Source organism: Lontra canadensis, unplaced genomic scaffold (genome assembly GCF_010015895.1).
Source record: "Lontra canadensis isolate GAN:19392208 unplaced genomic scaffold, GSC_riverotter_1.0 scaffold90, whole genome shotgun sequence".
Classification (NCBI taxonomy): Eukaryota; Metazoa; Chordata; class Mammalia; order Carnivora; family Mustelidae; genus Lontra; species Lontra canadensis.
Window position 1 is genome coordinate 5,959,616 of NW_022631084.1, and position 15,964 is coordinate 5,975,579.

General features: G+C 36.6%; 1 protein-coding gene across 1 annotated transcript in view; it reads right to left on the reverse strand.

Annotated features, from left to right (window-relative positions):
- Window positions 1-15,964, reverse strand: part of WDR49 (WD repeat domain 49) — a 128,790-nt gene that overhangs the window by 53,739 nt on the left and 59,087 nt on the right. The window contains exon 8 of the mRNA XM_032836090.1: window positions 2,361-2,525. Within this exon, the coding sequence (XP_032691981.1) occupies window positions 2,361-2,525 (165 nt within the window). The remainder of the gene's footprint in view (window positions 1-2,360; window positions 2,526-15,964) is intronic.

The window sequence follows — 15,964 nt, forward strand, 5'->3', positions numbered from 1 at the left end:
GTAGCATAGAATGTAGCCATTAAGAAGAATACGTCATTTCTATATTTCTAAGCTCTGCCTAAACTGAACCAGCTATGGAACCTTAAGCAATTTGCTTTATTTCCCTGGGCTTTAGTTTCCTCCTTTGTAAAATTGACATAATAATATTACTAAGTATATAGATACATATGTGGGGGGGAGGTGTGGTGAGGGTGTGCATTTGTGTGTGTGTGTATGTGTAAAGTGTTTAGAACAGTACCTGGTTCTTGGTCAGCATGTGATAAAAGTGAGCTAACATTATTATTATTGTATGCATTCATTTGACTCAGTGTCCACAATAGAAAAATGCAAAATGCAGAACAACATAAATATTGGGCTGCTTTTAAGAAACAGATGCTGCCCTTTGGCTAGAAGGATGTATGAGAAACCAGTAACAGTGATAGCTACAAGGGAGGAGCCATGAATAGAGGTGAGAAAGAAACTTTCTTCTTGCTGTGTAACTCTTTGATATTTCAAATTTTACTGTATGATTACATTAATTATTTAAAACATTAAGTAATTAAAAATCAGATTCTTCAAAACCGTGATAAATAGGGCAATACTTTTAAATCTTGGATGACATAGGTACTGCTTTGGGATTCTAAATTATAAATGAGATTGGAAAATGTCATTCATTCTTGTCTCTTCACGGCATATGAACAGCTCAACCCTGATTTATGCATCTTAGAGAGAGGTTGCCAAATTTCAGAATTCTATTGTGCTATTATGATAAAGACAAATATATCTTCAAAATCTGTGATTATTCTACTAAATTCACAGTAACTTTGATGATGCAAGGCTTGAGCTGAGATGTTGAAGGGTACACATGCTCTTCACCTGTCACTGCATTTTCCTCTAAACATGGCTCTTACCAAACCCACCTAAAATAATACCCACAAATAGGTATTGTAAAGATCCAAAGGTCCCCAGGTCCAACGAAGTCCCTTAGCTGGGACGATCTGCAAGCTTTTAGCAACCATCTGCTAATCTGCCCTGCTCTGGACTCTATAACCGGTTACTTTCCAAGAAAGGGGTAAAAAGGAACCTAGTCTACTCGTCTCATTTCTCAGTTCGGTCTTGTACCCCAGAACCAGTAAGTGGGATACTCACGTGCTCCTTTTGCCTAAGTCTGTCTAAAATTCCAGTTCCAGTTATTCTTGTTTTATTCCACCTTGACCTCTGCGGTTGGAATTGTCCCATTACTGGCATACGTCTCACCAGTTCTGTAAACCAGGTTACTTAAACCCAAGCTCCCAGTCCTTACCTCCTGCCATTTAACCTTCCCAGAGGCCCAGCTCTGGTGATTTCCAGAGATTCTCACTGCAATCCACCATAGCACCTCCTTCACATTGACAGTAGCCAGCCTAGAATCCCCCGGAATTCTTGCTTCCAACTTCCATCATGTTCTACCCACATATCCAGAGAACTTTCCATTACCCTCCCATGCAGCATACCAGCATGCATCATACACCCCACCATGGAAGGCATACTTCATTACTACGCCCTGAATCTAGTTATGACAGAAGTTTGAGAACCATTCAAAGCTTATTCTGGGAAACTGCCTTCTGTTGCCTCCAAGTGTCACATGCCATCTCCAATCAAGGATTGTCATTAGTCTCAGAGCTGAGGGGAGCGGAGAGGATTCACTGGTGGGCATGACTTCACATACCAAGTATCTAGGCTTTGCATGAAAATTTGATCATGTTCACAAAACGTAATAGCACCTTTCTCCCAGAAGAAATTATTTAACGGTTACAAAACAAGAAAAGTGGAAGTATTAAATATTGTTAGTTTAGGATAATAACTAAGATAATGATTCTTCTGCCTACGATCCTTCTTTACTGTCTCACTTTCCTTCACATAAAAGTGCAAATTACAACATAGGTTGATTTTAAAATATTCATTTGCCCTCAAATTTGAATCTATGCCATTTTAAAAAGTTTTCTTTGTTGCCCTGATTTCTCATTTTATAAACTGAGAAAAAGAAAACTAGAGATATTAGTTGGAGCATAGGAAAATTACTTGGACTTCTTATTCCCCAAAGTAATCCTCTATCCAGAACACTGGAACAGGCTTTCTGAAATAAGTAAGCCAAGTTGTGTTTTTATGTTAAATAATTTATTCAGAAAAATCATTTATTCATTTTTCCACAGAGGTTTCTTTTTTTTTTTTTTTCTCGCCCCTAACAGCTTTGTTATTAGATGGTGTGAGTTATTTAAGTCTTCTCATCTTTCCTCTTGCATGGCCAAAAAGACGAAAACAAATATAGCTATAGCTATGTCTCCTCACATAGTATTTCAGCCTCCTCGTATCTGGATAGAAAAGCATCACTGCGTTCTCACCTTTATGGTCCCATCTGTGCTGCCAGTCAAAAGCCGTGTCTCATTTGCATCAAGGGCCATAGTGCTGATTTCTGCATTGCCATGGCAACCAGTAAACTGTTTGATTTTCTGCCCAGTGTCTATCATCCAGAAGGAAACAGTAGACCCCACGTCTGAGCTGATTACCTAAGAGAAAATAACCTTGTAAAGAAATTAAATACAGTCCCAGAATCCAACATTTTTATTTCAATAAAAATATCTAACCTGTGAATCCCTCCCCCACCCCACAATAGTTAGAGATACAATTGTGATGTGTTTTCTTTCTTTTTGTTAAGCTGATAGCATTTTAATGCCTAAGACAGAATGGAGGTAATGAAGTCATGATTCTCTTTACCAGCAAAGATCGGAATCTACTTCGCTTCCCCACCATTCAGCTGACTGTCTAGAGGCCATTCTGAAAGCAAATCCTACTGAAAATAGACTTTGAAATTTTCTGCATTTAGATAAGAAAGCTGATTTTATTAGTCATGGTGCTCTGATACCATTTACTATATTAAAAGAAGCATTTTACTGTATTTCACCTTCCATTTAGCATTTTGAAAAGAAAGCACCACCAGACATTATGGGGGGAAAAGTTAATTTTCACAAACTGATACAGCTATCGCTTTCAATGCCATTAGTCCCTTTCTTCCTCCTCTCTCAAGGTGCTGTATATATTTTTACAGCTAAACACAATTATTGATGGACCACTAAAAACAAAGAACACAGGAAGGTTAAATATAAATCTGCATATACACTCCAAGAGGAAGGCAACAAAACAAATGCTAAAAGGGATACGATTATACATAATAGCCGACAGTGGGAAATTTTATAGTGGCAAGTAAACAGCTAATTTCAGCTCTAGATATTTAGGCACCCTGTAGGAAGTTAAAATCACTTCACCCATTTGACTTGGGGACCCAGAAGAACGAAAGCAAAACAAAAACACTGAACCAAACAACAAACAAAAACACTGAACCCACAAATAAGTAGACTGGAAATTGCCTGAAGAAACTTCTAGACTTTGAGAAAACTTAAATCATGTCTTTATTTTCATAGGTACTGATTACCATCGTATAAATGTAAATTTATTAATAATATGCTAATTTGGGTATCACACTTTTATAATTAAATGGGTTCAAGATTATCGAATGTATATTCAGAAGATCTGGAGAGCCGGCCATCTTGCGTGTGTATGCCTTCATTTGGATTTTGGGCACACACTGAACGACCATTCCATCCCAGCTCCGTGACGGCAGCAGGGACTCATGAATCCCGCTCTGAAGGAATCTACAGTCTGGGCTTGAATATTAAAATCACCTGGGGAACTTTATAAACCATGACCATATACCAGATCAGAGACTCTCATTCAACTGGACTAAGAAGGAGCATTTTTTTAATGAGCTGCCCAGGTTACTTAAGTCTGGGAACTCTCAGTCTAGGTAAGGAAACAGACAATAAACAGGTAAGAGCCAAATAATACCACAAGTTTAGAGGTCTCACCCCTGGTTGCAGCAGGGACACTGAGAGGAATATCCAAAATCTCACTGGGTTGGGGGATGGGAAATGAAATGTGAGGAGGGCCAATCTGCGATTGAAGATAGGAACATGTATTTATTGGATGCTGAGCTCTTTACACTCACTATCTCATTTGATCTTTATAAAAATCCTGTAAAATAAATAACGTTATCATTCTCATTCGACCAGTGATGAAATTGAGATTCTAATCAGCTAAGCACTGTTCCCAAGCTTATATAACGAGGTTTTAATCATAGGCTGTCTATGATAGACACATCATAAGGTCTTCTATATTCCAGTATAGTATCCCAGATAATTAAGAGTGTGCTGAGAAGAGAGAACTTGGAGAGTATTCGAAGCATGAGAAGCGATATGAAGTGTAATGGAGACAGAGTGTGGATGCTGAGGTAAATTGTGGAATGCCAGGTGAGGCAGCCAGCTGGTCTGGTGACAGATCATGGAATCCCTGAAGAGCAACGCTTGAGATCTTAACTATAGAGAACAGACTGATGGGTACCAGAGGGGGAGGTGTGAGGGGGATGGGGGAAGTAGGTGATGGGGATTAAGGAGGGCACTTGTTGCGATGAGCACTAGGCACTGTACAGAAGTGTTGAAGCACTAAATTGTACACCTGAAACTAATATTATACTGTATGTGAAGTAACTAGAATTAAAATGTAAAAAAAAGAGCAATGTTAGAGAATAATGAGTCATGTGTATAAAGTTCTTGCTGGGATAGGAACCTTAGCTTTCACTGGGTGGGCAGCCTAGTGTATGACTCCAAGTTCACAGCAATCATTGCTCTTGATGGGGAGGAGGATGATACAGCATTTTTTCTCCACGGGTCAGTGAAGGTACTCCTGGCAGTGGTGTAGAGAACAAACTGAGTTTGTAGGAAGACCATTTGGGGGCTGCTGTGATAGTCCAGGTAAAAGGTGTTCACATGAAACAGCAGTTTGGTGGTAAAAAGGAGAGGAGAGACTGAGAAATAAAAGGGCCACCATTTTGCCACATGTATGCTCAGCAAAGAACTGGTTGTGAGCAATTGATCTCTTGTAGCCTTTTTTCCGCTGAAATTACAATTCTGAACCAAACAACTTCTTAAAATGATATAAAACTCTATGTATGTTACACATTTTCTCTCCTGAAATCAAAAGTAGCTTAAATATTTAATTACCATTGTTCAACAATAGTATAATTTCTAGGACAAAATGGCCTGAATCTTGAAATAATGTGCCCTATCTCTTCAATTATCACCCCAGGTAACTGACTGTGTTTCTGTTTGCTTTGATTTCTGCAACATGCCTGGTAGTTAAGAGCACTGATTCTGAAGCCAGGATGCCTGAGTTTGAAGGTGAGTTGTCTGACCTCGGGCTCATCGCTTAATGTCTCTAAGCTTCAGTTCCCTTCCCTATGAACCAGAAAGAATCACAGTAACTACCTCAAACCATATTTAGGAGATTTTAATAACCTAATATTCGTAAAGCACAGTACATGTTATATTATAAACAAGCTATAAAAGTTAACTAGTGTTACTATTCTATTTAAGCTTTATTTGTCTCACTCTCTATTTTGGGTGATATCACTTTTCATATCCAAACCAATTTAAAAAAAATATTTAATATCTTGCTTTCTTTCAACCATGACAGTGAATACAGACAATTACAATTTTAGAAAGCAGATTATAAATGTACACTGAAATTTCAAATTATATCAGACTTGTGAATTTCTCCACATAATTACTTAGGAATTTGAACTGTATTCATTAAAAACAAAACCGTGGAAACATAATTTTCCAAGCTTGAGTGAAAATTTTGATGTCTTTTTTTTTAAGAAAAGGTTAAAGGTTGTGAAGAGTTTTATTATTGCTATTCAAAAAGCATTTATTGAGAACTTAGGCATTTTAGTACTAAAAGATGGGCATTCCCTGATTTAAAAAAAAAAAAAAAAAAAGCAAAGTTCAATGAGACCAATGTTCAAGGAAAAGACTTGTTTACTTGTCTGAGACTGGCATCACCCACATTACAAAGCATCTAATCATTGATTGCCCCACTTTAATCTGCTATAGACATTCAATCAGGAATTAGTAACTTTCACATTTTGCTGTTTTGCAGCAAAACTCTCCCTCCTTTGATCACCTGGCTGAGCCCCAACATGCTATTCATCTGTTTTTAGCACCTTTCTCTGCTCATTTCACAATTTCTCATGAAATCTGAATCAATAATGACAACAGGGGAGAGCCAGTCGGATTTCATTTTATGGCAATCTGCCTTAAGGTGCAGTCTTAGGGAAAACAATATGCTGAAAAACGAGGACTGACCATGTCACAAACATACCACCAGTATGAACAAGACTTCTGTCACTATGACAACATCCGAATACAAGAATAGCAAGGCAGGTGAAAAGACTTTCAAAGTTTGGCGAGAGAGGAGTGCATTTAACATCACTTGGCAGGTGAGGGAAGAGGTTTCACTACAGGACGGTGGGGACTTTATTTTTAGAAAGCTGTGATTTTTCTCAGGAATAGAGCCCAGGAATAAGTATTGGTTTCATGTTTATATGCCAGATTTTGATGAGACCAAATCTCTCCAAGTTTTCAGTTCTCTCCTAGCTGCTTTTTATCAGATGAGACCTCAGCGGAGGAGGACAGGGCCCCCGCAGTCTGCACTACCCTAGTCATTCCAGTGCGAGCGGGCCTTGGGAGCAAACTGTTCTTCTCCGCCTTATGTACCCGAGTTAATGATCATTTAGGAATATATGGGTCTTTTTGTCTCTCTCATCGGAAGCTGTCACAGCCAATGAGACAATTCTAAGAGATATGAGGCTGCATCCATATCCCCTAATTGCCCTCTTGTATTCCAACAACAGTAGGCATTTTAGTTATCTTTATATGCATTCCAAGTCCTAGGTCCAAGCGAGAAGGGAAATCAAAAATTAGAGCAGCGGATGTCACTGGCTACCAAGGAATGAAGACATTTGATTTAATTGCTCTTTATAGTTCTATTTTCAGTCAGTGCTGTTTGTGGCCCCATAATATAAAGCAGGTTACCTATTTTATTTCTATTGTGCATCAAATCTCTAGAAGTCACATTTCAGTAAGTAGTGAAGTGAGGGGAATGATAAGATCTAAGTACTGGTGCAGAAAGAGGACTCAAATATTTTAAAGCAGCCAGTCCCCATTATAAATCTTATTTATTACCTCTTTTGGGTTAATTTGTCATGTGCTCTTGCATAATTCATTCCTTGAGTTTATTGAACACCTATGATATGCACGACAAGGATCTGGGAGTTGGGGATTCAGCAATGAAAAATTCCTGCTGTGGGGGTAGAGATGCAGTCAGGCGAGAAAATAAAAAGAAAAAAAGCTATATAGATATAGAGATAGATATAGTCTAGTGGTGATAAGCATTATGGAGAAAAATATAACTGAGACGGAGGTAGAGGTCATTGGGGGTAAATGCAAAGCTGGGTGCTCTGACAAAGCCTCCATGAGAAATCATTTGAGGAAAGACGCAACTAACATAAAGGAGGGAGTCATGTAGGTACCTAAGTGAAGAAAGTTCTACACAAAGAAACAGCAGTGCAAAGGCCTTAAGGTAAATTTCCCTTGGACATTCAGGGACTAGCTAGGAGGAGGTCAGCAATCCTAAGCAGTGTGAGCGATGGGAGGGGCCACAGGCTGTGATAACCTGTGGTTGTCATACAGGCATTCAAAACACTCACTTCCTTCAAGAACTAGGAACAAAGTCAGAAAAATACCATTTCCCCTTTTTTGGCTAATATTTATCTAGCTTTTACTCCTGCTTTGTTCCATGCATGTTTATATACAATATCCTCTGTCCTTCACCGAAAATCTACAAGGGAGGTATTCTAATCCCTATTTTATAGATAGGAAAACTCTTGTGTAGAAAAGTGGTAGAGACTGTTTGCACGTCCAGGTTCCGCATGTTTAGAAGTCACCCATCCTAACCATAAGTAGAAAGCTAAACTAAAAAAATCAATAGCCCTTCTTTGATCAATAACAGAAATGAGGTTGCAGGACAAATTGCTACCCCCAGAATTGGAGAGATCAACAGGCAAATAGAGAAATCCCCAGTTTACCAGAGCAGGAATGTAGGAACTGGAAACTCCATGGGAAAACAGTGCCAAGAGAGGAAAACCACCACTAAAATTCACAAATTGTTGCAGGCTCCAACTGGACAAGTCCAAGAGTTAAAAATGTCTGGTGGAGCCTGTTATGAGGGTCCCCAGCATTTTATGAGTTTTGAGATTATCAACCAGGTTTTTACTATAATATTAGATGAAAATCCACTCCTGCTTCTGGCAGAGGCAGAAGGAAAGAAACTATTTCAAAATACATTAGAGTAATTCTGTTCTTCTTAACAAGGTCCACCCTCAAGAGAAACTATTGAGCCAGAACCTCACCTGCTGGGGTTTTATCAGTGCTTACTTGATCTGAGGAAGGGAAATACCAAATTCTAGCTGGCTTTAGTCATCCTATTGGACATAAGTGTGGGGGGCAACTAAGGAGTGTACGTGATAAAAAAAATTTACTTAATTTTGAAAAAGCAAAGTTCATAGTCCAGAAGCACGGGCTCACAAAAGACTGAGACCTAATGCTAGGACTACAAAGTGCTTCTCCTCCCCCACATCTCACCACCACATTTCTAAAGGCCTATTTACAGCTGTTCCTTTTACCTTGTTCCTTATGTCCCACTATCAAGAAAAATTACAAAACATAGGCATAAACATAAAAGGCAAAAAACACAGTTTGAGGAAAGAGAGCAAGCATCAGACTCAGACATGGTAGGGATATTGGAATTATCAGATCAGAAATTTAAAATAACTATGATTAATATGCAAAAGGCTCTAATGGGTAAAGATAGCATGTGAGAACAGATGGGTAACATAAGCAGAGAGATAGAAATCCTCAGAGAAAAACAAAAAGAGATGCTAGAGATCACAAATGAATCATGCCTTCGATGGGCTTATACTAGACTGAACATGGCTGAGGAAAAAATCTTTGAGCTTGAGGATATATCAATAGAAACCTCAAAAACTGAAAAGCAAAGAAGACAAAGGCTGAAAAACAAACAAACAAACAGTATCCAGGAACTGTGGGACAACTACAAAAGGTGTAACATTCACACAATGAGAATACTAGTAGGAGAAGAAAAAAAAAGGAACAGAAGAAATACTTGAAAAATTAATGACTGAGAATTTTCCCACATTAGGAACAGGTACCAAACCACAGATCCAGGAAGCTCACATGACACGAAGAAGACTAAATGCCAAAAATAACGACACATAAGCCTATTAGAGTCAAAGATGACATTTTGAGAGAAGCCAGAGGACAAAGATAAAAAGGAACAAAGATAAGAATTACATTTGAGCAGGATAACAACAGATGTTGCCAAGGATGCAGAGAAAGGGGAACCCTCTTGCACTGTTGGTGGGAATGCAAACTGGTGCAGCCACTTTGGAAAACTGTGGAGATTCCTCAAAAAGTTAAAAATAGAACTACCCTAAGATCCAGCAACTGCACTACTAGGTATTTACTCAAAGGATACAAATATACTGATTCAAAGGGGTACATGCACCCCAATATTCATAGCAGCATTTTCAATAACAGCCAAATTATCAATAGAAAAAGCCATCAACTGATGAATGCACAAAGAAGATGTGGTATACATAAACACACACACACACACACACACACACACACACACACACTCAATGGAATATTACTTAGTTATCAAAAAGAATAAAATCTTGGGGCACCTGGGTGGCTCAGTGGGTTAAGCTTTTGCCTTTGGCTCAGGTCATGATCTCAGGGTCCTGGAATTGACCCCCACATCTGGCTCTCTGCTCAGCAGGGAGTCTGCTTCCCACCCCCCCGCCACCCCGCCTGCCTCTCGGCCTACTTGTGATCTCTGTCAGATAAATAAATAATCTTAAAATTTTTAAATTAAAAAATAAAAATAAAATCTTGCTATTTGCAATGACATGGATGGAGCTAGAGTATTATTATACTAAACAAAATAAGTCAGAGAAAGACAAATACCATATGATTTCACTCATAGGTGGAATTTAAGAAACAAAACAGATGAACATGTGGAAAGGAAAAAATAGAGTGAGAAAGAGGGAAGCAAACCATAAGAGACTCTTAAGGACAGAGAATAAACTGAGGGTTGATAGAGGGACGTGGGTGGGGGATGGGCTAAATGGGTGATGGGTATTAAGGAGGGTACTTGTTATGATAAGCATTGGGTGTTATATGAAACTGATGAATCCCTAAGTTCTACCCCTGAAACTAATATTACACTATATGCTAATTTACTAGAATTTAAGTAAAAATTTGAAAAGAATTACATTTGACTTTTCCTTAGAAAACATGCAGTCAAAAAGAGAGTCGAATGAAATATTTAAAGTGTTAAGAGGAAAAAAAAAAAAACACAAATCTAGAATTCTGTATCTTGTGAAGATAACCTTAAAAATAAAGGCGAAATAGACTTTCTCAAATAAACAAAAATTAAGAAAATTTGTTCCTAGTAGACCTGCTTTCAAAATATGTTAAAAGTTCTTTAGAGAGAAAAAAATAATTTAACTCCAGAAATGAGATCTACATGAAAAAGGACATTAAAGAAGGAATAAGTGAAGGTAGAATAAAAACTTCTCTTTTTCTTATTCTTAATTGATCTAACAGAGCAAAACAATAATATCAACAATATATTAAATTATGTATGCTTATGTATACATATATGATTATATACAGATATATGCTTACATGTAAGGGAAATGAATGACGCCAAACATACAGGAGAAAAGAGGGAGGAATTAGATTATTTTGTTATTATAAGATACTAAAACTACTTATGAAGTAATATAGTGTTATTTGAAAGTGGACTTGGACTTATTATAAATGTATACTGAAAGCTCTAGAGCAACCATTTTAAAAAAGTTAAAAATAAAATATAACTAATATGTTAAGAAAGAGAGGAAATAGAATAATTTTAAATGCTCAGTTAAAATCATGAAAGTCAGGAGCACTTCAGTGGCTCACTCATTAAGCTTCTGCCTTTGGTTCAGGTCATGATCCCGGGGTCCTGGGACTGAGCTCTGTGTTGGGCTCCCTGTTCTACAAGGAGCCTGCTTTATCCCCACCCATTCCCCCTGCTTGTGTTCCCTCTTGCTGTCTCTCTCTGTCAAATAAATAAATAATTTTTTTAAAAAATAAAAATAAATAAATAAAACCATGAAAGTCAGAAAAAAGAGTAGAAGATAGAAATAGGAACAAAGAGCAGGGGCAACCAAGAGAAAACAGTAGCAAATATGAAAGCTATTAATCCAATTATACCAATAATCACTTTGAATGTCAATGGGCTTAATGAACCAATCAAGTCAGATTATCAGATTGGATCAAAAATCAAGACCTAACTATATAGTGTAAAAAGAAACTCAATTTAACTCAATTTAAATATAAAAACACATACAGATTTCAAGTAAAATGGCCAAAGATTTTATTTATTTATTTATTTATTTATTTATTTATTTGAGAAAGAGAGCATTAGTAGAGGGAGGGGCAGAAGGACAAGGAGAACCACATTCCCCATTGAGCAGGGAACCCAATGCAGGGCTCGATCCCAGAACCCTGAGATCATGACCTGAGTTGAGTTGAAGGCAGATGCTTAAGCAACTGAGCCATACAGGAGCTGTATTTTCATTTTAATTTAGTTTAAAAAATATTTTTAAAATTTCTCTTGAGAGTTCTTTGACCTATGTGTTATCTAGAAGTGTGCTATTAAATTTCCAAGTATTTTGGGATTTTTCCAGTTATCTTTCTGTTATTGGTAACATTGGTAGCATTTGGTAAATGCTAACATGAATTCATGCTAACATGAATCAAAAGGAAACAAGAATAGCTATTAATTCCAGACAAAGCAGACTTTAGAGCAAGAAAGTTAGTACGGATGAAGATGGGCATGACAAAAGGTCAAACCTCCAAGAAAACAACAAGCCTTAATATGTATGACCCTAACAACTGCATCAACTACATGAGACAAAACTCGTAGAAATGCAAGGATAAATACATTAATCCACCTTTATAGTTGAAGATTTTAATACTCCTCTATCAGAAAGGGACAGAACCAGCAGGCAGAAAATCAGTAATGATATACTGAACTGAACAACATCACCAATCAAGTGGATATGAATATAAAATAAACTACCTCATATAAAAACAGCAAAAGATACACTTTTCTCAAGTTTGTATGGAACATTCACCAAAGTAAATGGTATTTGGAGACATAAAACACATCTTAACAAACTTCAAAGAATAAAAAATCACACAATCTCTGGTCTCAGACCACAATAAAATTAAACTAGAAATCAATAACAGAAAGATAACTGGAAAAATCCCAAAATACTTGGAAATTTAATAGCACACTTCTAGATAACACATAGGTCAAAGAACTCTCAAGAGAAATTTTAAAAATATTTTTTAAACTAAATTAAAATGAAAATACAGCTCCTGTATGGCTCAGTTGCTTAAGCATCTGCCTTCAACTCAACTCAGGTCATGATCTCAGGGTTCTGGGATCGAGCCCTGCATTGGGTTCCCTGCTCAATGGGGAATGTGGTTCTCCTTGTCCTTCTGCCCCTCCCTCTACTAATGCTCACTTTCTCAAATAAATAAATAAAATCTTTTAAAGTAAATAAAATGAAAATACAGGGGTGCCTGGCTGGCTCAGTTGGTTAAGCCACTGCCTTCGGCCCAGGTCATGATGCCGGAGTCCTGGGATGGAGTCCCACAGCTGGCTTCCCCTGCTCTGCAGGGAGCCTACTTCTCCCTCTCCCTCTTCCCCTACTTGTGCTCTCTGTGTCAAATAAATAAATATAATCTCTTTTTAAAAATACAAATAAAAAATTTTAGAATGCCGAAAAAGCAGAAATTAGAGGAATATATACACATACATTAGAAAAGAAAAAAGAAAAGCTAATACAATTAAAAGTAAGTGGAAGAAAAGAAAAAATTAAAATTAGAGATCAGAAATCAGAAATCAATGAAACTAAAAACCAAAAATTAATGAAGTCAATGAAATCAAAAGCTGGCACTTTAAAAAGATCAAGAAAATTGGTAAGACTCTAGCCAGGCTAAGTAAGAAAAAAAAAAAAGAGAGAGAGAGAGAGGATACAAATTACTCATATCAGCAGTGAAAGAGGAGACACAACATTGAAGATTCCATATACATTAAAAGGATAATAGAGGAATACTATAAAAACTCTATGTCTACAAATTTGACAACCTAGATGAAATTGGCCAACTTATTTAAAGACACAATCTTCCCAAACTCACACAAGAAGAAATAGACATAAACCAAGTTCAAACAGGCCTATATCAATGAAAAAAATTAAATCAATAGTTAATCATATCCCAAAACAGAAAGCAGGCCGAATGGATTCATTGGTAAATTCTATGAAACATTTAAGGAAGAAATAATGCCAGTTTACTACAATCTTGCTGAAGGGATAGAAGCAGAGGGAATACTTCCTGATTCATTCTATGAGGCCAGCATTACCCTGATACCAAAACCAAATGAAAACATTACAGAAAACTACAGTCCAATATGTTTCATGAACATAGATACAAAAATACTTAACAAAATAATAGCTTATCAAATCCAACAATGCATAAAAAAAATCACAGAGCATAACCAAGTGAAATCTATCCCAGGTATGCAAGGCTGTTTCACATCTGAAAATCAATTAATGCAATCCATCACATTAATAGGCTACAAAAGAAAAATCATGTGATTATATTAATAGATGCAGAAAAAGCATTTGACAAAATCCAACATCTATTTATGGTAAAAATTACCAGTAAGCTAGTAATAGAGGGGAACTTCCTCCACTCGATAGAGTATTTGCAAAAAACTTACGGCTAATATCATACATAATGTTGAGAAATGTGAAGCTTTCCCTACTAAGATCGGGTAAAAGGCAAGGATGTTACCCGTCATCACCTCTTTTCAATACCATATAGAAACTTTACCTAATGCAATAAGACAAGTAAAGAAAATAAACAGTATAAAGATTAAAAAGGAAGAAATAAACTTTGTTAGCAGATGATGTGTAGAAAATATGAAAATCAACAAAAAAAAACTCCTGGAATTAATAAGTGATTACAGCAAGATTGCAGGATATGAAGTTAATATACAAAAGTCAATCGGTATCCTATATAGCAGCAAGGAAAAGTAGAATTTGAAAATAAAACTGTAATACCATTTACATTATCATCCATGGAAATTAAATACTTAGGTTAGGTATAATCTAACAAAAATGAATAAGGTCTATCTGACATAAATTACAAAACTCTGATAAATAAAATCAAAGAACTAAATAAACGGAGATGTTCCATGTTCTGTGGATAGGAAGGCTCAATATTGTCAAGATCTCAGTTCTCCCCAACTTAATCAATATATTCCAGCAATGTAAATAAAAATCCCAGTAAGTTATTTTATGAATATTGACAAGCCAATTCTAAAGTTCATATTCAGAAACCAAAGACCCAGATAAGTTAACACAATATTATAAGAAAAGAAACACGATCAACTTCATGATTTACCATAAAGCGCAATGAAGACAGTGTAATATTGGTGTAAGAATAAACAACTAGATCGATGGAACAGAATAGACCCCAAAACAGATGCACATAGAGTCAACTGATCTTTAACAAAAAAGCAAAAGCATTTTAATCGAAAAAGAATAGTATTTTCAACAAGTGGTGCTGGAACAACTGGACATCAATGTGTAAAAAGATGACTCTAGACACAGACTGAACACTGTTCACAAGAATTAACAAAATGGATCACAATATAGGAGGAAATTTAAATAACCGTGGGTTTGGCAGTGACTTTTTAGGTAAAACACTGAAGTTACAGCCCATGAAAGAAATCACTGGTAAGCTGGACTTCATTAAATTTAAAAATATCTACTCTGCAAAAGACACTGTCAAGAGAATGAAAATATAATCCACAGGTTGGGAGAACTTATTTTCAGAAGACATATATGATGAAGCACTGTTATCCAAATATACAAAAAAAAACCTGAAAATTCAACAGTAAAACAACTCAATTTAAAAAATGGGCCAAAGAACTTAACAGACATTTCACCAAAGAACATAAACAAATGGCAGATAAACATCTGAAAAGATGCTCCACATCATAAGTCATTGAAGAAATAGTAAAACAACGCAGTACCATGCATCTATTAGAATGACCTAGATCTGGAACACTGACATCATCAAATGCTGATGAGGATATAGAGCAGTAGGAACGTTCAGTCACTGCTGGTGTGAAAGCAGACTAGTGCAGCTACCTTAGAAGGCAAATGGCCTTCCTTTTTTTTTTTTTTAACAAAACTAAACATATTCTTACCATTCAATCCATAAATCATGTTTCTTAATATTTATCCAGAGGATTAGGAAATTTATGTCCACACGAAAGCCTATGCATGAATGTTTATAGCAGCTTTATTCATAATGGCCTATACTTGGAATGGAAGCAACCAAGATGTGCTTCAGTAGATGAATGAATAAATAAATCGTGGCACATCCATCCAGTGCAATACTATTCAACATTTTAAAAAACAAGTTCTTGAGCCATTCGAATACACAGAGGAGACACAAATGCATATTACTGAGTGACAGAAGCCAATCTGAAAAGGCTATATGCTATAATGGTAAATGCATGTGATTATAAATTTGTCTAAACTCATAGAATGCATCACACTAAGATTGACCCTAATGTAAACTGCGGTTACATCTAGTGATAATGATGTGTCAATATAGGTTCATCAGTTGCAACAAATGTACCACTCTAGTGGGGGATGTGGATAATGGAGGAGGGGATGCATATGGGAGGATGGGGGAATATGGTGCATTTCTGTACTTTCTACTCAATTTTGTTATGAACCTAAAAGTGCTCTTAAAGAAACAAATTCTTTAAAAAAAAAAAAAAAAGGCCGAGACTGTGATGATGAGACAGGCTGAGGAAAGGGTCCTCTCCTACT